Source organism: Pygocentrus nattereri, chromosome 1 (assembly GCF_015220715.1).
Source record: "Pygocentrus nattereri isolate fPygNat1 chromosome 1, fPygNat1.pri, whole genome shotgun sequence".
Taxonomy (NCBI): Eukaryota; Metazoa; Chordata; class Actinopteri; order Characiformes; family Serrasalmidae; genus Pygocentrus; species Pygocentrus nattereri.
In genome coordinates, this window is record NC_051211.1 from 3,035,158 (window position 1) to 3,059,587 (window position 24,430).

A 24,430-nucleotide genomic window follows, 5' to 3' on the forward strand; every position below is an offset into this window, starting at 1 on the left:
GTTCAAATGGATAAAATTTATTGTTTTTCGCAAATATTCACTCATTTTGAATTTGATGCCTGCAACACATTCCAAAGAAGTTAGGACAGGGGCAACAAAGGACCCTCAAAAAAGATGCTCAAAAAACACCTGTTTGGAACATTCCACAGGTGAACAGCTTAATTGGAAACAGGTGAGTGTCATGACTGGGTATAAAGAGAGCATCCCTGAAAGGCTCAGTCGTTCACAAGCAGGGACGGGGCGAGGTTCACCACTTTGTGAACAACTGCATGAGCAGATAGTCCAACAGTTTAAGAACAACGTTTCTCAATGTGCAACTGCAAGGAATTTAGGGATTTCATCATCTACAGTCCATAATATCATCAAAAGATTCAGAGAATCTGGAGAAATCTCTGCAAGTAAGCGGCAAGGCAGAAAGCCATCAGTGAATGCCCGTGACCTTCGACCCCTCAGGCGGCACTGCATTAAAAACCGACATAATTCTGTAACGGATATTCCCACATGGGCTCAGGAACACTTCGGAAAACCACTGTCAGTGAACTCAGTTCGTCGCTCCATCTACAAGTGCAAGTTAAAACTCTACCATGCAAAGCGAAACCCACATATCAACACCACCCAGAAACGCCGCCGGCTTCTCTGGGCCCGAGCTCATCTGAGATGGACTGACACAGAGTGGAAAAGTGTCCTGTGGTCTGACGAGTCCACATTTCACACCGTTTTTGGAAATCATGGACGTCGTGTCCTCCGGGCCAAAGAGGAAAAGGACTGTCCGGATTGTTATGAGAGCAAAGTTCAAAAGCCAGCATCTCTGATGGTGTGGGGGTGTGTTAGTGCCCATGGCAGGGGTAACTTGCACATCTGTGAAGGCCCCATTAATGCTGAAAGGTACATGCAGGTTTTGGAGCAACATCTGCTGCCATCCAAGCAGCGTCTTTTTCAGGGACGTCCTGCTTATTTCAGCAAGACAATGCAAAGCCACATTCTGCACGTGTTACAACAGCGTTGCTTCGTAGTAAAAGAGTGCGGGTACTAGACTGGCCTGCCTGCAGTCCAGACCGTCTCCCATTGAAAATGTGTGGTGCATTATGAAGCTCAAAATACGACAGCGGAGACCCCAGACTGCTGAGCAACTGAAGCTGTACATCAAGCAAGAATGGGAAAGAATTCCACCTACAAAGCTTCAACAATCAGTGTCCTCAGTTCCCAAACGCTTATTGAGTGTTGTTAAAAGGAAAGGTGATGTAACACAGTGGTAAACACGCCCCTGTCCCAACTTCTTTGGAACGTGTTGCAGGCATCAATTTCAAAGCAAGTAAATATTTGCAAAAAAGAATAAAGTTTATCCGTTTGAACATTAAATATCGTATCTTTGTAGTGTATTCAATTGAATATAGGTTGAAAAGAATTTAGAAATATTTGATTTAAATGAGATCTCTGACTTGTTGTTCCTCACTCAGTGGAGAAGAGAGAGCAAACTTTTGATGCAGCAACAAAAATGGCATCTTACTAGTAAAAAGATATTGTCTATGTTTAATAATAAATAGGTTTGTTTTATTTGGTTAATATAACATTTCAATATTACTGGACATGAACACTACATTGAGATATACATGCATTAACAGTCTGGGTTTCCTTTAAGAGCTGGATGTAGACTGAACAGGGTGAGAGAAGTTTTGGGATGGATTTCCAAAAATAATTTGGGTGACTATTGACTTCTATTGTTTGTTAGCAACATCTGTATCTGTGTTTAATATTGTGTATGAAAAAGAAATAATCTTTGGTGAATTGACTGTATGATGACCAACACTGAATACAAAATATCAAGCACTTTATTTAAATGAAGTAGCAATGTATTTTGTTCACAATTCTAGAGACAAACAGCCAAAACAGACTTAGATGACCAGTTTATAGGGTCACTCTGATTAGCACAGGAGCCACACTGCATGTAGCACGGTCACTGCTTCTGATTTAAACTGAGCTTCACTTCATATAACTGTGCTCTCATGGAAACAGTAGAAAAATAAAACCATAAATACAGGAAGCCTTGATCTTGACTGGTGTAACACTCAGACAGGGTGGTTAGATGCAAATGCAGAGAGTCTTTTAATAAAGTCCCTGGAGCAAAATCATAGAAAAAACAGGAAAGACCAAAACATGGCTCAATAGTGACACAGAGAGTGGCAATACCTCACAAAGAGGCAGAATGAGAGTCCAGTTTATAAAGAGTTGCTGATGAGTAGATTGAAGGCAGGTGTGTGAGTGTAGGAGGAGTCAGCCTCTCAATATTCCGGAGAAGCTGATCTCTGGATGGAGAAACGGCCAGTAGGCGTGACATCTGGTACAAACACAGATTAACAAAAACATTTCTTCTGGTTTCTACATACAAAACATCATGACCTGTGACAAAGTATCACATGGTCCATCTGTTACCCGAGTGTGACAGAGTAGAAGATTCTTCCCTCTGCTGTTGGAGCTCCTCACACACATTCAGAATCACTTTGTGTCTTCATGATGTTGTCTCTTTGGTGATCATCATCATCACACTCTGAGAACAGAAACAACCAAAACTAACTTTCAATACAAAAAATAAGATATAGAATTAATCAGTATAAAAAATAAGTTACTCATTTAAAAATGAAGAGCTAGGTTCCTACATGTAGCTTACTCACAGAGATTTTAAACTGTTAATCACTATCGGCATTTCAGTTTAGTCTAAGATCAGATTTAATCCCTGTCTGGGAAAGCAGCCCACAGTGTGTGTGTGTGTGTGTGTGTGTGTGTGTATACACACATTTATCTGAAATCATTGTTACTCACCTCAGATATTGTAGTCTGTAATGTTCATCACGCTGAAGGTCAAACAGCTGCTCATGTTCTGTTATTATCTGGTGATTGCTAGACAGAATTAGCTCTCTCAGGTGTGAGGGGTTTGATTTCAGAGCTGCTGTTAGAGCAGCACAGCCTTCATCAGTGATATTACAATCCAGCAACCTGCAGAGAGAACAATGACAGACTGATGTGACATAAAAAGCTAAAAGTAGATTTTTCTGTTGATGATGGATTAGCGTTAAACTGCTGGATGTCCAAGTGGTGTTCCGAAAATCAAGTGGGCTTTATAGATAATTGGTTACATTTTGAGGGCAAGCCTGGTCTTATGGGTAGGGATGGTGTCCACCCCACGGAGGGTGCTGCCTTACTTTCTTGCAGCATAGTTCATAGTTTTTTAGTTAGTCGGCAGAGTAGTGTAAACAGCTGCTGACAATCCAGAGCCGGGACCAGGCCGCATACAGACCATAAACCGACCGTCTGTGAAACACCTTAAGGCGTTTATTGAGACTGTGTCTTTGCCCCGAATTAAATTGAGATTTAAACATAGAAAAACTCAATCAGCCCATTTCAACAACCTAATCAACATAAATCCATATTCAGTTGATAGCAGCAACACGTCAGATCTAAAGTTTGGATTACTCAATATAAGATCACTAAACTCAAAAGCAGTCATCGTAAAAAAAGAAATTATAAGTGATCATAAATTTGATGTTTTCTGTCTGACTGAAACATGGGTTAGACCAGATGAATATTCAGCCCTGAAGGCTATAATTACGTACATAGCCCAAGATTATCAGGCAAGGGAGGTGGAGTATGTGTAATGTACCAAAATACTCTAGATATTAGTCAGAAACAATCTTCACTTCTTTTGAGGTTCTTTCCATTCATATTACAAATCCAGTCACAAAAAAAGAAAGCATTTTCATTATTTAAGATATACAGACCACCAGGGCCCTACTCTGAATTTTTGAAAGAATTTAGTGATTTCGCTGCAAACTTATGCAGTGATAAAGTAATATTTGTAGGAGATGTGTTAATATCTATTTTGAGAAGGCAGATGACCCATTAAAAAAGGCATTTACTTCAATTCTATACTCTGTATTACACAAAATGTAACAGGGTCTTAACATAGACAGGCTTAATATCTTACCACAAACCTCAGCAATCTCTGACCATTACCTAATTTCATATGAGCTATGTCTTTGCCATAATATATGTACATCTGGTCGCTATTCTACAAAGCGCTCAATAAAACCTTTTCCCACCCAATTCATAGAAAACCTTCCAGAATTATCAACCCAAGTCTCCACTACATCAGACCAAATGGAGCTAGATTTACTAACAGATTATTTAGAAAATACCTTTCAATCCACTTTAGAAAATGTGCAAACACTTAAAATAAAAAGCATAAGGCAGAAAAAGCTCGCCCCATGGTACAACGATAAAACCCATGCCTTAAAACAGACGGTTCGGGAACTAGAGCGGAAATGGTGACAAACCAAGCTGGAATTGTTCCGCTCTGCCTGGAAGGACAGCCTTGTAGAGTATAGAAATGCTCTCACTAAAGCTCGCTCAGCATATCTTGCCTCGCTGATAATAACAATAAATATAATCCTGTAGTTCTGTTTAGTGTGATTTCCGGAATCACAACAAATCAGGCAGGTACTGAACCACAAATTCCTGCAGTTCTCATCAGTGAAGTTTTTATGGACTTCTTTAATAATAAAATTGAAATTATTAGATAACAAATTCAACCCACAGTATTAAACCCAACTTGGCTGTCATCTGATGTGGCTGATATAAAACAAAACACAGTTGTAGAACAAAGGCTGGAAACTTTTTACCCACTCCCACAGCTGGAGCTAGAAAAGATTATCTCCTCTGCAAATTGTACAACCTGCACACTCGATGCAATTCCATCAAAATTACTCAAAGAAGTACTGCCAGTTATTATAACCACTCTTTTAACTATAGTAAACTCATTCCTTAGTCTGGGCCATGTACCCAAAGCTTTTAAACTAGCAGTTCTAGCAGTTATCAAACCCCTGATCAAGAATCTTGACATTAGCGTTTTGTCTAATTTCAGGCCTGTTTCTAACTTACCATTTATAACAAAGATCTTAGAAAAAGCTGTGGCCCAACAAATTAGGTCATATCAACACAAGAACCTCATATATGAAAAAATACAATCTACATTTAGGCCACATCACAGCACTGAGACAGCTCTAGTTAAGATAACTAATCATCTTCTGATCAAAGCTACGTATCCCTGTTAGTGCTACTTGACCTCAGCGCAGCTTTTGATATGATAGACCACAATATTCTCCTAGAAAGGTTAGGAAACATGGTTGGAATCACAGGGACCCTATCGTGGTTCAAATCTCACTTCACAGAAAGTTATCAGTTTATTAGTGTAAACAATTTATCTTCCAGTTATTCCAGTTATATTTGTAATTACACAAATCTCTATTTGAGGACCATCATTAATTTACACTATACATGTTACCGGCACAATTATATAAGTATAATAAGTATAGTATATATATAAGTAACCATGGCATTAACTTTCATTGTTACACAGACGATATGCAACTATACATATCAGCCAAGCCTGATGACAAATACAGATTAAAGAAAATAGAGGACTGTGTAAAAGACATGAAAGACTGAGTGTTACGTAACTTGCTCCTTCTGGGTCCAAAACTGGCAAGAAATAAATGACCAGAATTAAGTTTAAATCTTGATGATTTTCCAGTTACACCTGGCTCAGCAGCAAAAAATCTTGCCGTCATAATTGATTCAAATTTATCTTTCGATGAACACATAGGCAGCTTTTTTACATCTTCACAACGTTGACCAGATAAGAAATGCCCTATCCCTGCCTGACGCAGAAACACTAGTACATGCCTTTATTACTTGTTTAACTTGCCTGTTAAATTCCGTATTGATTATAAAATTCTTTTATTGACATATAAAGCCCAACATGGGCTCGCTCCTGAGAACCTGCAAGACCTTATTTCCTTTTACGAGCCATCACGACCACTCAGATCACAGAGTGCTGGCTTATTAATAGTCCCCAGAATTCAGAAGGTTTCAGCTGGGGGAAGAGCTTTTTCTTATAAAGCCCCCAAACTCTGAATGATCTTCCAGAAAATGTTTGGGACTCAGACACAGTCTCAATCTTTAAGACTAGGCTGAAAACTCACTTGTTTAGTTTAGCTTTTGGTAGCTAATGTCCCCCCCTAGATAAAGGCAGCAGATCCAGGGGTCCATGGACACAGGGAATTATAGTAAACTGAGATGCTGGTGCTGTCGTCCCGCTGCTCGCACGTGGTCTCTCAGGACCTTGCCTCTCACTTGCTCACTGTGGGATATATGTTGTAACTGTATGTTTTCGAACATCTGTGAAGCTGCTTTTGACTACATTGTTGTAAAAAGCACTATACAAATAAACTTGAATTAAAAAACTTGAGTTGTTATTCTGGTCTTCAGCTCATTCAGCTTGTATTCGAGGGAGCGAACATTTGCTAGCAACAGGCTAGGCAGTGGTGGCTGTGTAGCCCTAGGCTTTAGCCAGGCATGTAGCCCACCTCCCACCCCGTTGGTTGCAGGAGGAACACACAAATACATCTGCCGCGGTGGACACCATCCTGGAACTTAGGTAATAGTGTAGGTTTCATTTTTATTTAATCAATTTTATAACAACCAAACCTACAATAAATCCAGTGATAATCCATTTTAAAGTATTTCATTTATCTCTCTCTCTCTCTCACTCTCTTTACTTGTCTCTTTTGTATCTCTATCATCATTTATCACTGTAGAAGCATACATTAAACATCCGTTATAAAAGGCTGTCTGTGCTAAAGCCCAGCGAACAGGAAAGGACTCACACAGTTAATGAGACAAAATACATACAAAAAACTTAATCTACCTGTTGATTTCTTAATAATGATCCCATCAATGCTGGTTATCAGTGAACTTTCTTATACTGGTGTAGTTTGTTAGGGTTAGTTTAATTTTTATCATCTAATCACTAACATGGACAACTACGGAGCCTGTAGCCTAATCTGATCAGCTACTGGATCTGGATTAAAGCTGATTTAGCTAGCAATGCTCCAAGAAAAAATCAATAATGAGATTTTAATTTTACATGCATATTATATAAATTCTCTTTTTCAGACTATTCTCTGTAGCATTTTTGAACAAAGAATAACATAATAATATACTGCAAAATGTAAATAAGGCAAAGGTTTGTCTGGTCTGTTTTATTCCCATTTTTGGAAAAATGTCTTTTGTATTTTATGTTTATAGAAAATATTTTTCTTAGTTTATAACCAATTATTATTATCACTTTACTCCATTTCATTTACCACTTTAATTCTTAACTTATATTCTAAAAATAACTAGAAAAATATCATGCATTTGTCAGGTTAATAAAACTTATTGCCATAATATTATCATATTATTTTCTCTTTATTGCTACTACTATGTTTAAAGAGCACATATCATACATGCAGCAGCTTAAAGTGCTTAAAAATAAAATACTAGTTAAAAAGAAAAAAAAAACAAGATAAAAGCACCAATTAAATATTTAAAAATAAAGGCAGGTTGTTGGTCGATAGACAGGCAGCTACATCATCCAATCATTTCTCTCAATCAGAATAAAATGATTGAACAGGCTTTTTAATCCAGTCCTATTTCAGTCCTATTTCCTCCATAAAGCAAGTTTTCTTTTTTTATTATCAGTGTGTTATTGTTTGCTGTCAGAATGTTTAGAGTGTTTCAGGAATATGACGAAAATATTTTTTAAATAAATCACCATGTCTGCCTTTAATTAATCAGACTGCCAATCCAAAGGAAACAGATTATTCAGTGTTTCTTTTTTATAAATGTTAATAACAGCCCTGGAAGAAATCATAAGCTTATTAAGTCTGACAGCAGGAGATCATGTATGACAGTTAAATGCTCTCCCAGTTTGTTTGTTCAGACAGAGTTTCTATTTTTTATCTGTAGGACTGTAATGACTCACAGTCCTCAGTACAGCTATAAGCCTAATTTGTCTTGAGATGATTGACAGTTTATTGAATTGAATCAAGACTCTTGTGGTTGAGTTTGGTCTGGCATGCTAATTATTAGTTAGTTAGCATTTTTGTTTTCAACTGGTTCATGATGGTGAGGGAAAAGCAGCTGTTCAGAGCTGGTGTAACGTGCTTAGTGTTAGCAAATATATAAATGTTTTCTCATGTTTTAGTGGGTAAAACATTGTTAGGAAGAACTACATCAGTTCAACACACCACCTGATGTTTACATCGTGTGAAATTTTACAATGAATGGACCAATCGCAATGCTCTAAAATGACTTGGATTGTCATTTTGGAGATTTTTCTTTGGACAGTGAAAGGGTTAACTCTGCTCTAACTCTGCTCTAAGCAGACTTTGCAGCAAGCATAGCTACTGTCCTTGGCAGTTTTGCACAAACAACTTGCTCCTCTTATCGGGACAACATTCTGTCCAGAACCATTTGTTCTCTTTCGTAGGTAAGATTATCGTACACAGAGCAGAAGCCCCCCTCCTTTGGGCAGTTCCGGTGGTCCGTGAGTGTCAGCTTAGCATTTCATGACTGTTAGACAACTTATTTGGGTCCACCCTGTTTGCTTGTATGCAACAGGGCAGGACGTGTTTGTATAAAAGAAGGAGTGCCCTTCTTTCTTTGTGCAGAAGACTTAATAAACTCTTTGATTGATTACGAGAGTGGTTCTGTCTTTCTGCACCGAGTGCTCTTGCTGCGACTGAGACTTTCCACAGGACAGGTGATCCACTCTCTGGTTCCTCTTCATGAACGGACCAAAAACGGCCGGTCCTTTCAGACAGCAAAAAATTATATCTTACTGGGAAAATACACTCACTGGCCACTATATTAGGTACACTTGCTTGTTACCAAACACACACAGGTTCAATTGCTTGTTAATACAAATAGTTAATCGGTCAAACACATGGTCGCAACTCAATGCATTTAGGCATGTCGAGGTGGTCAAGACAACTTGCTGAAGTGCAGACCGAGCATCAGAATGGGGAAGGAAGGTGGTTTAAGGGACTTTGAACGTGGCGTGGTTGTCGGTGCCAGATGGGCTGGTCTGAGTATTTCAGAAACTGCTGATCTACTGGGATTTTCACAAACAACCATCTCTAGGGTTTACAGAGAATGGACCGAAAAAGAGGAAATATCCAGTGAGCGGTCGTGTGGACGAAAATGCCTTGTTGATGTGAGAGGTCAGAGGAGAATGGGCAGGCTGTTTCCAGATGATAGAAAGGCAACAGGAACTCAAATAACCAAACAAAATCTCTGAGGAATGTTTCCAATACCTTGCTGAAAGTCTGCCACGAAGAATTAAGGCAGTTCTGAAGGCAAAAGGAGGTCCAACCTTTTATTAGCAAGGTATTTATATAGTACCTAATAAAATGGCCAGTGATTTTATAAATTAATGAGGACTAGATCATGAGTGACTACCAGAGAAATGATCTTACCACAATATCTCCAGTTCACAGAGAGGATTCTCCAGTCCAGCAGAGAGCAGCTTCACTCCTGAATCTCCTAGATTATTTCGAGACAGATCCAGCTCTCTCAGGTGTGTGGGGTTTGATTTCAGAGCTGAAGCCAGAAAACCACAGCCTTCACCTGTGATATTACAACCCCACAACCTGCAGAAAGAACAATGACACAATCTTTACTCTCTCAGCTCAGAACACACAGATCAGTTCAGCAGGAACTTCATCAACAAGCTGTGACTGCAGACATGAAACACAGCTTTATTAGTAGAACTTTATTACAGATATGTAATGTTAGTAATATTACAAGTTATATATATTATATAATTATAATGAACATTATGACTAATATTACAATCACATGCTAATTGTTTTGTTATTAATTTATAAGATAAATAATGATATTTATAATGATAATGATAATGTTTTATGAAAACAAATGTGGTGTGGTTTGAGCTAATTACTGAGCAACAGAATTTTCTTGTCAAGTGACACAAAAGGAACATGTGATCAGCCACGATTCTGTCTAATCTAAGTGTATTTACCTAATCGCATCTGTATGTGGAGCTACATGTAGAAGAAACAGAATAACAATGATTATAATTCCATAATTTAGTCAGGGTTCCAGTGCAATTACTCACATTATTTTGAATATCTGATATTACAGTTCCAATATAATTTAGCATCATTGTAATTACAATGTGAAACAATCTCTGTGCTTCATACTGTGCCTGATCATTTAAATACGTAAATAAAAAAAAGAAAAAAGTGAGTTACAGGTTTTCACCTCTAACACCACATCATTTTAGCACAACAACCTCTTAATTTTTATAATAATAATCTTATTATTATCTGATATTTTACCTCCAAATGTTTTTAACATTTTATTAACCACATCACTTTCTAATTTATTTCATTAAGCAACAGGTACTAAATAGCATTTGTAGGGGATTATATCTTAATACTATAATATTACCATATTATTACCCATTTATTGCTGCTGCTTTATTTAGAGAGCACTTTTCATACATGAAGCAGTTCAAAGTGCTTTACAATAAAATAGTAAAATTTAAACGTGGAAAAAATAGCAGAAAAAGTTATAGTTAAAATAAATTATAAATGTGAAAGTGAAAAAGAAGGTAAAATGAAAAGAAATAGCATAGACTCCATTTTGAAGTTTAAAGAAAAGACTAATTAAAAAGATAAAACTTTTTCCAGGTAAGATAAGATAAGATAAGATAAGATAAGATAAGATAAGATAAGATAAAAGATAAGATAAGATAAAATTAGACAATCATTTATTAGTCACATAAAGGGGAAATTCTCATTAAAATGCTGATATTGTAAAAATACAGTAAAATCTTTCTACGAGTAGATGAGTTCACACTCTTAACTGGTACGCTCTAACAACCGATCCCAAACACTGAACTCACAATGACATAGAATTCATGTAATTGTGTCACAGTTTTCATTTGATAAAGAAAAACAGCAAAATGAGAGAATAAAATTCTCTGAGGAAAGAACAAATCTTAGAATTTTCATTCTAAACTTACATATACTAACAGAGTTTAGAGAATATTCACAAATAGAGAACACATCTTACTGAGGACCAGGTTATGTGTGACTCTCACAGAGATGATCTTCTCCAGTTTACAGAGAGGATTCTCCAGTATAGAGATTCTTTGTAATCTCAGTATGTTTACCTTATAGTACTTAATACTGTAGCTCAGCTACATGTAAACATAAAAATTCATTTTATAAATCTCAACTAAACTGTCAAAAAATTAAGGTGATTTTTTAATAGATGTATATATAATGGGATCGATGAAGCTATTTGAATACATGGATAACCAAACTCATGTTAGTAGCTTGCCTTGGGTATCAGAAGAAGGCATGTGTAGGGTCAAATAAAATACTTTAATAAGCTGTTCAATATCTTGTAAGATTAAACAAATTTTGGACAGAGTGTGAAACTTTGAACTGCAGTGAAGCAGAAATGCACAGAACCTATACAGTAAACAATTTACAGTACAGTTATATGGATAAACTTCTAAAACACATCACGTTTACATCGTGTGAAAGTTCATGATGAATTGACCAATAGAAATGCACTAAAATGACTTAGATTATTATTTTAGAGATTTATTTCCCTTTGGACAGCAACAAAATAGGTCTAACTGGAAAAATATGCATTAATGATGACCAGATCATGAGTGACTGCCAAAGAAATGATCTTACCACAATGTCTCCAGTTTACAGAGAGGATTCTCCAGTCCAGCAGAGAGGAGCTTCACTCCTGAATCTCCTAAAGTATTATGGGACAGATCCAGCTCTCTCAGGTGTGAGTGGTTTGATTTCAGAGCGGAAGCCAGAAAAACACAGCCCTCACCTCTGAATTTACAATCCATCAACCTGCAGAGAGAACAATGACACACTCTTCATTCTTTCATTTCAGTTCAGCAGGAACTTACAGACATGAAACACAGCTTTAATAGTAGAACGTCCATCCATCCATCCATCCTCCACCGCTTATCTGAGTCCGGGTCGCGGAGGCAGTAGCCTAAGCAAAGAGGTCCAGGCCTCCCTGTCCCCTGCCACCTCCTCCAGCTATTCCAGAGGGATACAGAGGTGTTCCCAAGACAGTCGAGAGATATAATCCCTCCAATGTGTCCTGGGTCTTCCCCGGGGTCTCCTCTCCGTCGGACATATCTGGAATACCTCCCTAGGGAGGCGTTCAGAGGCCATCCTTACCAGATGCCCGAACCACCTCAACTGGCTTCTCTCAACGCGGAGGAGCAGCGGCTCTACTCTGAGCCTCTCCCGAATCACCAAGCTTCTCACCCTATCTCTAAGGGAGAACCCGGCGACCCTGTGGAGAAAGCTCATCCCTTTTACTTCAACTTTTAGCTGTCCTTATAAAAGTGAAGCTAATTCAGCCAGACATAAACATTTCTCTCATTTTCAGACTGAACTACCTACAACGCTGCATCGCGATGCCACAGTACCATCAAATGACACTTGCTCAAAACTACAATGCAGACACTGTCAAACATACACATGGATTACAAACGAGATAAACACAGATAGCTAGTTTACACTTACAGCTTAGCTAACACTAGCATTGGACTAGTACTTAATGTGGATATGCGGATATATACATATTTAGCTACATTGGTGACATAATTCAGGAAAATAAACTCTTCCATAAACAAAACAAACCAGATAATTACCACCTTTTTTCAGTTCTGTCTTTATTTCCTTTCTTTCTTTAGCGGTGCAAGCTGGTGTAGATACCTGTATAACTTTCTCTGCCATTCTTGTGAACCTAATACACTAGGTGACAGACTCTCTACATGCACAAATTAGCACACATAGGCAGGTCATATGTCGACAGACAGGCAGGTAGATCATCCAATCATTTCTCTCTATCAGAATGAAATGACTGGACGGGGTTTTTACTTTTACATTTATGGCATTTGGCAGATGCTCTTATCCAGAGCGACTTACAGTTTGATCATTTTACACAGGTAGGTGAAGGTGGTGTTGGGAGTCTTGCCCTAGGACTCTTATTGGTTTAGTGTAGGGTGCTTACACAGTTGGGGATTGAACCCCAGTCTACAGCATAGAAGGCAGAGGTGTTACCCACTACACTAACCAACCACAGTCCTGTTTTTTACAGTCCTGTTTCCTCCACAGAGCAATAGTTCTTCATGTTATTGTTTGCTGTCAGGATGTATAGAGTGTTTCAGGAATATGACAAAAAGTGTTTTTAAAATAATTCACCTACTCCGCCTATAATTAATCAGACCACCAATCCAAATGTAACAGATTATTCAGTGGTTCTTTTTTTATGAATGTTAATAACAGCTCTGGAAGAAATCATAAGCTTATTAAGCCGGAGAGCAGGAGACCATGTATGACAGTTAAATGCGCTCCCAGCCTGTTTGGTCAGGTAGAGTTTCTAAAGTCACTACAGCTAGTAGCAATGCTAGCTATCCAGTAAAACCAGTGAAATGCAGTATGTTTGATGAAAGTTCCTGCCCCAAAACATCAAACCCTACATTTCACTTCCAAAACAATGTAACAATCTCTAAAAACAAAGTGTTGAGATTAGTTTGACCTCATCATTTGATCAGGAGAAAGTAAGAGGTGGGATCCTAACCTGGGGGACTTCTTCCCTTAAGTTACCCTTTTCATAAACGCACAAAATCTTTGTGTTACACACTGAAATATCCCTTCACTACATGAATGAACAAAAGAAGACTTCAATTACTTGTTATTGGATGTAGAAAAATAAAAATAATAAAAAATTCAGATTCACTCCACTTAGAATCAGACCTACCAACACTGCTTAATTGTGAGTAAACACTGTACACACAACAACACTGACTTTATAATAATAATAATAATACATTATTATCATTGTTATTATTATTATTATTATTATTATTATTATTATTATTATTATACAGGCTAACATATATATATATATATATATATATATATATATTTTTTTTTTTTTTTTTTTTTAATGTATTATATATATATATATATATATTTATTTATTTATTTATTTATTTATTTATTTATTATTTATATATTTTATATATATATATATATATATATATATATATATATATATATATATAAAAATACAAAACTTAACACTTCACTCTTCACTCTCAGTTCAAGATATACCTTAATTGTTGCAATTGTTGCAATCATTAACAAATATTAATGATCTTATTAGACAATTATGTCTTTATTTCTGTGGACGTTTAATCTTCATATCACACTCTTCATTGTAAACAGACCAGTTCAGAGTTTATATTGATCGTGCCATTTATATTTGTATCGTAACACAGAGTATTTAAAGCAGGTCCTGTGAGCTGAAGACTGAAAAGTAAATGCAGGAGACATTTCTCAGCTTTAAACAATGTCTGTCAATCACACATAGCTTTACTAGAAATGGCCTAAAGCCATATGTACAATGCATATGATGGTTAAAGGAGACACAAAACAAATTTACTCCCAGACTACACAAAAGCACAATGATGTACTGTAATTAAATAAAACATATTATTCTGAATGGCTTTGTAAGTTACTTTACAATTACAGTGTTTATTGCATCCGTAGTTTGTAAAATGGGATTATTTACTTGAATTTACTATTATGTTTCTTATCATGAATTCAGGTAATTATCATGTTCATACTTCTAATTAACCTGTGGCATAAAAAACATTTATAGCATTGCAAACTCAAAGATTTAATTTAATTTAAATTCAACTAAATTGTCAACAAACAATTAATAATTCATTTACAGACAACCTTATTAACACATATCATATTTATACCATAATTTCTAAGCCTTCTTACAAATATCTTTGTATTTAGAAAGGTATTAGTAACTGTTTACCAATAGTTAATAAACTGCTAAAAACTAGAACTTCAAATATTTTTATCCATCCATCCATCCATTATATTCCGCTTCTCCGGGGTTCGGGTTGCGGGGTCAGCATTCTAAGCAATGAGGCCCAGACCTCCCTTTCCCAAGCCACTTCCACTAGCTCTCCAAGGGGGATTCCGAGGCGCTCCCAGGCCAGCTGGGCGATATAGTCACACCAGCGTGTCCTGGGTCATCTCAGGGGTCTCCTCACAGGTGGACTTGCCTGTGACACCTCCCGAGGGAGGCGTCCAGGAGGCATCCTAACCAGATGCCCGAACCACCTCAGCTGGCTCCTCTCAACATGAAGAAGCAGTGGCTCTACTCCCTCTAGCGAGTCCCTCCCGGATGACCGAACTTCTCACCCTATCTCTAAGGGAGAGTCCAGACACCCTGCGGAGGAAACTCATTTCGGCTTCTTGTATTCGCGATCTTACTCTTTTGGTCATTACCCAAAGCTCATGACCATAGGTGAGGGTGGGAACGTAGATTGACCGGTAAATCGAGAGCCTTGCCTTATGGCTCAGCTCTTTCTTTACCACAACAGACCGGTAAAGAGCCCGCGTCACTGCTGACCCAGCATCAATCCACCTGTCAATCTCCCGCTCCCTTGTACCATCACTCGTGAACAAGACCCCGAGATACTTGAACTCCTCCACTTGAGGCAAGAGCCTATCCCCAACCCAGAGAGGGCTCTCCGCCCTTTTCCGCCTGAGAACCATGGTCTCGGATTTAGAGATACTGATTCTCAACCCAGCCGCTTCACACTCGGCTGCAAACCGATCCAGCGAAAGCTGAAGTTCGCGGCCTGATGTCCCCAATAGGACCGCATCATCTGCAAACAGCAGCGATGTGACCCTGAGGTCACCAAACTGGACACCCTCCATCCCCTGACTGCGCCTAGAAATTCTATCCATAAAAATTATGAATAAAATCGGTGACAAAGGGCAGCCCTGACTGAGTCCAACTCTCACTGGGAACGAGTCTGACTTACTGCTGGCTATGCAAACCAAACTCCAGCTTTGTTTGTACAGGGCCTGAATGGCTCGTAGCAAAGAGCAATGTACCCCTTACTCCCGAAGCACCTCCCACAGAATACCCCGGGGAACACAGTCGAATGCCTTCTCCAGATCCACAAAGCACATGTGGACTGGTTGGGCAAACTCCCATGAACCCTCCAGAATCCTGGAGAGGGTGAAGAGTTGGTCCAGTGTTCCACGACCAGGGTGGAACCCGCACTGCTCCTCCTGGATCCGAGGTTCGACTATAAGCCAGACTCTCTTCTCCAGTACCCCTGCATAGACCTTACTAGGGAGGCTGAGGAGTGTGATACCCCTGTAGTTGGAACACGCCCTCCGGTCCCCTTTTTTAAAAAGAGGCACCACCACCCCAGTCTGCCAATCCAGTGGCACTGCCCCCGATGTCCACGCAATGTTGAAAAGGCGTGTCAGCCAAGCCAGCCCCACAACATCCAGAGCCTTGAGGTACTTAGGGCGGATCTCATCCACCCCTGGAGCCTTGCCACCAAGGAGCTTCTTAACTACCTTAGTGACTTCAGCCTCAGTAATGGACAAGCCTATTCCAATGTCCCCAGACTCTGCCTCCTCACTGGAGAATGTGTCGGTGGGATTGAGAAGGTCTTCAAAGTATTCCTTCCACCGCCCAATGACGTCTGACAGGCACCAACTACCTTGCGGCCACAGCTACAGTCAGCCACTTCAACAATGGAGAAGCGGAACATGGCCCATTCTGAGTCAATGTCTCCCAACTCACCATCAGTTGACAGCTCAGCTCCTCTCTTTACCCGAGTGTCCAAAACACATGGCCGCAAGTCCGATGACACGAATACAAAGTCGATCATTGAACTGCGACCTAGGGTGTCCTGGTGCCATGTGCACTTATGGATATCCTTGTGTTCAAACATGGTGTTTGTGATGGACAAACTGTGGTTTGCACAGAAGTCCAAAAACTGAACACCACTCAGGTTCAGATCAGAGAGGCCATTCCTCCCAATCACACCCATCCAGGTCTCACTGTCATTGCCCATGTGAGCATTAAAGTCCCCCAGTAGGACAATCTCCAGCAGAAGCACTATCAAGCACCCTTCCCAAGGACTCTAAGAAGGCTGGGTACTCTGAACTGCTTTTCGGTGCATAAGCACAGACAGCAGTCAGGACCCGTTCCCCAACCCAAAGGCATAGGGAAGCTACCCTCTCGTCCACCAAAGAAAACCCCAACATACAGGCACCGAGTCGAGGGGCTATGAGAAAGCCCACACCTGCCCGCCGCCTCTCACCATGGGCAACTCCAGAAAAGAATAAAGTCCAGCCCCTCTCAAGGAGATTGGACCCAGAGCCCAAGCTGTGTGTTGGGGTGAGCCCGACTATATCTAGCCGGTATCTCTCGAGCTCGCGCACCAACTCAGGCTCCTTCCCCGCCAGTGAGGTAACGTTCCAAGTTCCAAAAGCCAGTTTCAGCAACTGAGGATCAGAACGCCAAGGCCCACACCTTCGGACACTGCCCAATCCACAAAACACCGAACCCCTACTACTGCCCCTCCCATTGGTGGTTGGTCGATGGGAGGGGGGACTCATGTAACTCCTTCGGGCTGGGCCCGGCCGGGCACCATGAGTAAATGCCCGGCCACCAGACGCTTGCTGGCGAGCCTCTCCCCCAGGCCTGGCTCCAGGGTGGAGCCCTGGTAACCCTGTTCCGGGCAGAGCACACAAGTCCTGTTTTTCTGTTTTCATAGGGGTAATTATGGATCACACTTTGTCTGGCCTGTCACCTAGGACCAGTTTGCCATGGGAGACCCTACCAGGAGCTTTTGCTCCAGACAGCATAGCTCCTAGGATCATTCAAGCACGCAAACCCCTCCACCATGATAAGGTGGTGATCCATGGAGAAATATTTTTAATATTTTAATCATATTTTTCATTTTTTAAGCTTTTTATGGTTATTTATTTCTTTAGTTATGTTTGGTTATTTGGTTTACTTTGAGTTTAAATGAACAAATCTAACAATAAAACTAGTGGTGAACCAATTAATTAGGTGTAATAAGGCCATTTCAAGGTAATCATCATCGGCCAATGCCTCACAAGGCTGATAAACAAAACATGTCTGAAATGGCTTTGGGAGAAAACAGTAAGACTTAAATTCACATAATAAAACTGCTGAACAGCTGGAGGTGGACTGATGTCCCTGAAAGATGAAAAATACTGGATGATTTGGCTCGAACCCCATGCATTTAGCATATTTTATTTGGCATTAAACCCCTCCACCCTCAGGACATTTTACATGTGATGTTATTTCAAAATAACTCCCTCCCTCTCATGTTCCTTTGCTTAAATATATAGGGGTCGGACTAGCTAGCGTGTATATTACAAATGTGGCTGTTGCTACATTAGGTAGCCGTCTGTTCTTCATGCACAGTAAATTTTCACAACAGTGTTGATGCAGGAAAACAGCTGCTGCACATTGCAGAGTCGCCCTTATACACTGAGCTGATCCACCTTTACAGTCAAGAGGTGTGGCAGTATCACAAGTGACTGTGAGTGAAGAGATAAAACATGTACAGCTCAGTGAAGCTCATGGTGTATGATGGTTCTGTAGAGGGTCCTGAATGTGATGCTTCTAAAATGCTGTCCAGAGAGACAGAGAAGAGCCTTTGAAGGCAGTGACTAGTTCAGCTGCTGCATCCAGAGCAAAACACACTATAAATGTTAAAACACTATAAACAGTTTAACGTCATAAACTACAGCCAATCTGATCTATCTTCATTAATTAATAAAAAATGTATACATGATATCAGCATGACACCACCACTGTTTACTCTGCTCTCTACATATTTATTGTTTTTTTTCTAGGATTAATAAACCTTTACTTTCTAACATTTAATTTTTTAGGTTATTTTATTTTTGTTATGTGTCTTATTTTCACTTCAAGCCCTATTTTATCTTTGGTTTTTTTTTTGTTGTTTTTTTAGGGTATATTGTTTCTTGTTTGGGTGTCATGGTAGCGTGGCAGGTAGCGCTGTCGCCTCACAGCAAGAAGGGCGTGAGTTCAATTCCCTAGCCAGGTGAACAGGGTCCTCTCTATGTGGAGTTTGCAAGTTCTCCCTGTGTCTGTGTGGGTTTCCTCCAGGTTCTCTGTTTTCCTCCCTCAGTCTAAAGACATGCAGTCAGGGTGTATCCTGCCTTCCGCCAAATGACCGCTGGGATAGGCTTCAGCACCCCCCCCCCCCCCCAACAAACCTGAGGAAGAAGCAATTTAAAAAGTGTGTGTGTGTGTGTGTGTGTGTGTGTGTTTCTTGTTTTACTCTTTATCACTGGGTTTTGATGTTAGACAAGACTATCTACATTGGTGCAGATTAGCTAGATTAGCACCTGCACCAATGTATAAACATCTGCAACATCCAAACTTACAAATGCTGTGATCAATTTAACACTTGTAATGATCAACATCTATGACTGTAATATTTTAATAATTATGTAATATGTGTTAACAAATAGTTTATTAACAAACATGAAAACGATGCCACAGAATAAATATTTCTCTGGAGTGGGACATGTGAAAGAAAGATGATCTTACCACAGTTTCTTCAGTTTACATAGAGGATTCTCCAGTCCAACAGAGAGCAGCTCCACTCCTGAATCTCTTAGTTCATTATCAGTCAGATCCAGCTCTCTCAGACGGGAGGACTCTGAGCTGAGCACTGAGGCCAGAGCTGCACAGCTTTTCTTTGTCAGATGACACATTAAAAGACTGAAGATGTAATAAAAAAACACAAAATTCTAACATTAATTTGACTGATATGAGCTTCTTATAAAACCTATTCATGCTGCAGCCCATCAAATACAGGCAGATAAAAATGTATAAACTATAGAAAATGTTCGGATGTATGAAAGCAGTTGGATTTTCTGTGTTTACATGTGTATTTGAATGAATGAAAGTTTGAGTAAAGAAGCAGTGATTCATTCTCTATGTTTCTAATATTGTGTCAGTTTTATTCAGTATTACTTACTTAGCTTTTCTGGATGCATGAACTACAGGCAGCAGCTTCAGAAGACCATCATCTGATGTGCTATATTTCTCGAGGACAAATTCATCCAGATTCTCTCGTGATGTCAGAAGTACAAAGACCAAAGCTGACCACTGTGAAGAAGATAGTGTTGTTTGGTTTAGTCTGCCAGACTTCAGGTACTGCTGAACTTCTTCAACTAGAGAATGGTCATCCAGTTCATTCAGACAGTGGAACAGATTAATGGATTTCTCTGCAGAGGAATTCTCACTGATCTTCTTCTTGATGTAATGAACTGTTTCTTCATTGCTGTGGGAGCTACTTCCTGTCTGTATCATTAAGTCTTGTATGAGATTCTGATTGGACTCCAATGAGAGACCCAGAAGAAAGCGAAGGAAAAGATCCAGATGTCCATTCTTACTCTGTAAGGCCTGATCCACAGCACTCTTGTGTACATCAGAGATTGTAATTTCTTTTCTCATGAAGACCCTCGGTTCAGAGGACAGACTCTGATTAAGCACATTTCTCTTCTGGGTCATGAAGGTCAGGTGCACATATAGAGCTGCAAGATGTTCCTGAATGCTGAGATGAACAAAGCAGTACACTTTAGTCTGGTGCAGCCCAGATTCCTCTCTGAAGATCTGTGTACACACACCTGAGTACACGGATGCTTCTTTGACATCGATGCCACACTCTCTCAGATCTTCCTCATAGAAGATCAGGTTTCCTTTCCTCAGCTGCTGAAAAGCCAGTTGTCCCAGTCTGAGAAAGATTTCTTCATCTGTCTCCTGGTTCTTTGTGTACTTTTCTCTCATTATCTTTGTCTGAATGATGAGGAAGTGTGTGTACATTTGAGTCAGAGTTTTGGGGGTCTCTCCACTGTCTGCTTCACCCAGCATTCTCTCTAGAACAGTGGCTGAAATCCAGCAGAACACAGGGATGTGGCACATGATATAGAGGCTTCTTGATGTCTTCAGGTGTTTGATGATTCTTTTGGTCAGGCTCTGGTCACTGATTCTCTTCCTGAAGTACTCCTCCTTCTGTGGGTCACTGAACCCTCTGACTTCTGTCACTCGATCCACACATTCAGAGGGGATCTGATCAGCTGCTGCAGGTCGGGAGGTGATCCAGACGAGAGCGGAGGGAAGCAGATTCCCCTTGATCAGATTGGTTAGCAGCACCTCCACCGAAGATAACTGAGTGACATCACCCAGTCTTACAGTGCTTTGAAAATCTAGAGTGAAACGAGACTCATCCAAACCATCAAATATGAACAGAACTTTGTGAGATCTGGATATTTCCATTTCTTTAATCTCCTTAAACCGTGTATGAAGAAGATCCACCAAACTGAGTTTTTGGTCCTTCATCAAGTTCAGTTCTCTGAAAGGAAGTGGAAATATGAAGTGGACATCCTGATTTGCTTTCCCTTCAGTCCAGTCCAGAATGAACTTCTGCACAGAGACTGTTTTTCCAATGCCAGCGACTCCCTTTGTCAGCACAGTTCTGATGGGTTTGTCTTGTTCAGATGAGGGTTTAAAGATGTCATTGCATTTGATTATTTTGTCCTCTGTTACTGTTCTCCTGGATGCTGCCTCGATCTGTCTGACCTCATGTTCATTATTGACCTCTCCACTTTCTCCCTCTGTGATGTAGAGCTCTGTGTAGATCTCACTGAGAGGTGTTGGGGTTTCCTGGTTTGTTATCACCTCATTCAGACGCTCAAACTTCTGTTTCAGATTTAATTTGAAGTTCTTTTGGACTTTGACTGCATCAGAATCACAGCCATGTCTGTGAGATGTTGAGACACAGGACCAAATATCAGTACAATCTAAATAAGCTTTCTAAGATGATCATTTTGCTGCTATTTATATTTCCCCTAAATTAAAAATTAGATTCTCCTTTATTCCCAAACACAGTATTCTTAATAATATACTCTCTGTGCCATCAGTGTAAAATTGATCCAGAGACAGTGGCGCAAAAAGGGGGTATGCAGTGTATGCGGCGCATATGGGTGCTGCACTAGAGGGGCGCCAAAACGATGCCGGAAAATTATTTCTAGTCTGCATTTTCTGTAAGAGCTGTTTGTTCAAGTATGATAATACACATCAAAAAACAGCACAGCACTAATCAGGCACCCATCCACTCCGTCCCCTACCCTCCTGTCATTTGCTCCCAAACACAGGCGCTTGAGAACGCGCCTCATAGGGAACGGAAGAGGGAGAGAGAAAAAGATGTTGTAGGGATGAAGAAAAGCTTCTCAAAGTGGTTGAAAGACAGCAGGTTGGTCAGTTTATACGCTTTATTCACCTACGTCACCTTTGTCTACCAAAACGAGACTGTAGGGTACAAAAGTAGCGTTGGACCACTGGGTTCTAGCAAAGCTGCCTCACTGCTGCGTTCCCAAATGCACTTATTCAAAAATAAAGGAATCTAATAAGAGGTCAAACCTTCCATAGTTTCCCCAAAGATTCCGCACTTCACCGTGAATAGATTCACACAATCAGAAGAGATCGCCTTTTCAGTTTAAGATGTATGTTACTGTGCTAGCTAAGGCTAGCCATATTAATATTACCCAGCCAGCCAGATGAATGATAGCAGTGAGGCAGCAAGCTAACGTTAAAGCTAAACTTGGTTCTCCAGCTACGACCTGATTAACCCTGAACTGGTTATTTTCTAGGTTTAACTTCAAAACGAGTGACATTAGTCAAGCCATAGCTCTTTATAGTAGCCTGTTTAGCTAGCTAACCTAGCTAGTCAACATTCTAGTTAATATCCTAACCGTGGCAGCCTGGTCTAAAGCTCAGCTCGCTGGTGTCACTAAATCATCTTAAACTCTTAGTTTCTAGACACATTCAGACACATTCAGCCTGTAACTGTTTTAGTTGAGTTTTCCTTTACATTTTTATTTATTTTGTCCTTTTATTTATTTAATTTTCTGTTTTACCTTTTTATTTATTTTATTCCATACTTTTCGCCTTTTACCTTTTGATTTCATTTATTTCTTCCTTTTATTTATTCTGTCTTCTGTTTTACTGTTTATTTTATTTCCATAATTTACTTTTTTATATAAACTTGGTGTTTTAACCCTCTTTCTTTGTGCTTATATTTTATTATTCTAATTATTAATCTCTATTTTATTGCGTTACATTTTAGCCTGTCCACTTATCAGTTTATTCTGAATTATTTTATTTCTTCTTAATTAAATCCTCATTGCTTGTTTTTTGCTCTTACCATTTAATTTGTATTCTGTTTATAAAGTTCCTTATTTTAGCTTGCCTGCTTAAATATTTTGATTTTAGAAATGAGGGCTACCCTCAATGTATTACCGAGTGAAAATAAAGGTTGATTGATTGATTGATTGATTGATTGATTGATTGATTGATTACAAGAGTGTACACTTGCATGCTCAGCCGGACTGTATTTGGCATTTAACGGTCGTGTTAACATGTCTAATTTGAAATTAACGAAATTAACCCCACAGCCTCGCTTTCGTTTCAACATAGACACGGAGTGAATAAGGTCCATTATGTCAGTTTGTTAAGGGGAGGCTTGTAAACATTCAGGTTAGCTTTAGCTAAAAGCACAGGTGCTGTATTGACAAATGGGCAAGTGCAAAAGCACGAAAGGTAACGATTTAGTTAAAACTCTTGTTAAAAATCTTATGTAGAGTCCAGGCTGTTGTTCAGATTTGCTGTTACATATTTTTACTTTAGTGTGTTTTTTGTTTGTGATATTTGAGATGATCATCTGCTATAATATGTGATGAAATAGCACAATAAAAGTGTACAATATTTGTCTTGTATTTTATAAGTGCATGAATAAGTGAGATCTGGACACATAGACGGCGGGGGCGGGGTTTAGCATGGGGGGCGGGGCTTTGGGGGGGGCGCCGATAATATGTTTGCATCCACCTCAGAAAGTATGTAGTTGCACCCCTGTCCAGAGATAACAGGACAAGTTGTCTTTACAACATACTGGATGTTTCTGTATGCTGTCTGTGCTCTTACTCTTTATCTGTGACAATCTCCTCTTCTGTTCTGTCTCTGGCCCCCTGCAGGAAACTGTAGACACACAAATTATTCGTGCTGTATACTTTCGTTAAAGAATGGTGTGAACTTCATTGTTAAATTTCACAAAAATAATTATTCTGAGTATAAAATAAATCAGAGATCACAGTCATAACTTCAGCTTGACCCACCTTTTGGAATATTTTAAAACAGTTACTGATACAGTGGAAGAAACATATGCTTGTATTTTCAGTTTACTACTTCTGTATTTTCCACATATGCACCGTCCTTAAAAGGTTCTATTTAGGGATTATTGCTTCATAAATGATGTAAAGAAATAAATGTAGAGAAAATTTAAAAAGCATCACTGACAGGAAAACAAGACTGTAAATTCTGAGAAATATTCATTTTGAAATGAATGACGTGACCAGTTCATATTACTGCTCTGAGCTTTTCTACTGGAAAGGATGAATCAGCTCTTCTGTCCACAATGGCTCAACTCTGATTCGCTAGTACCTGTGTCCAGATGAGGGGCGTCCATCTTTGAATATTGGTGGAAGATCCATCGATGTAACACTGTTCATAG

The 24,430-nt window shown here is 39.4% G+C and overlaps 1 protein-coding gene across 1 annotated transcript; it reads right to left on the bottom strand.

Moving 5' to 3' along the window:
* Positions 1-1,906: 1,906 nt before the first annotated feature.
* LOC108441739 (NACHT, LRR and PYD domains-containing protein 3-like) lies at positions 1,907-24,410 on the bottom strand. The gene is made up of 8 exons (XM_037542533.1): positions 24,361-24,410; positions 23,845-23,898; positions 19,841-21,625; positions 19,408-19,581; positions 11,613-11,786; positions 9,354-9,527; positions 2,818-2,991; positions 1,907-2,545 (listed from the first exon to the last, which is right to left on the bottom strand). Exons 1-8 carry the CDS (start codon positions 24,408-24,410, stop codon positions 2,539-2,541), a joined length of 2,592 nt encoding a protein of 863 aa, XP_037398430.1. The 3' UTR covers positions 1,907-2,538.
* Positions 24,411-24,430: the final 20 nt, after the last annotated feature.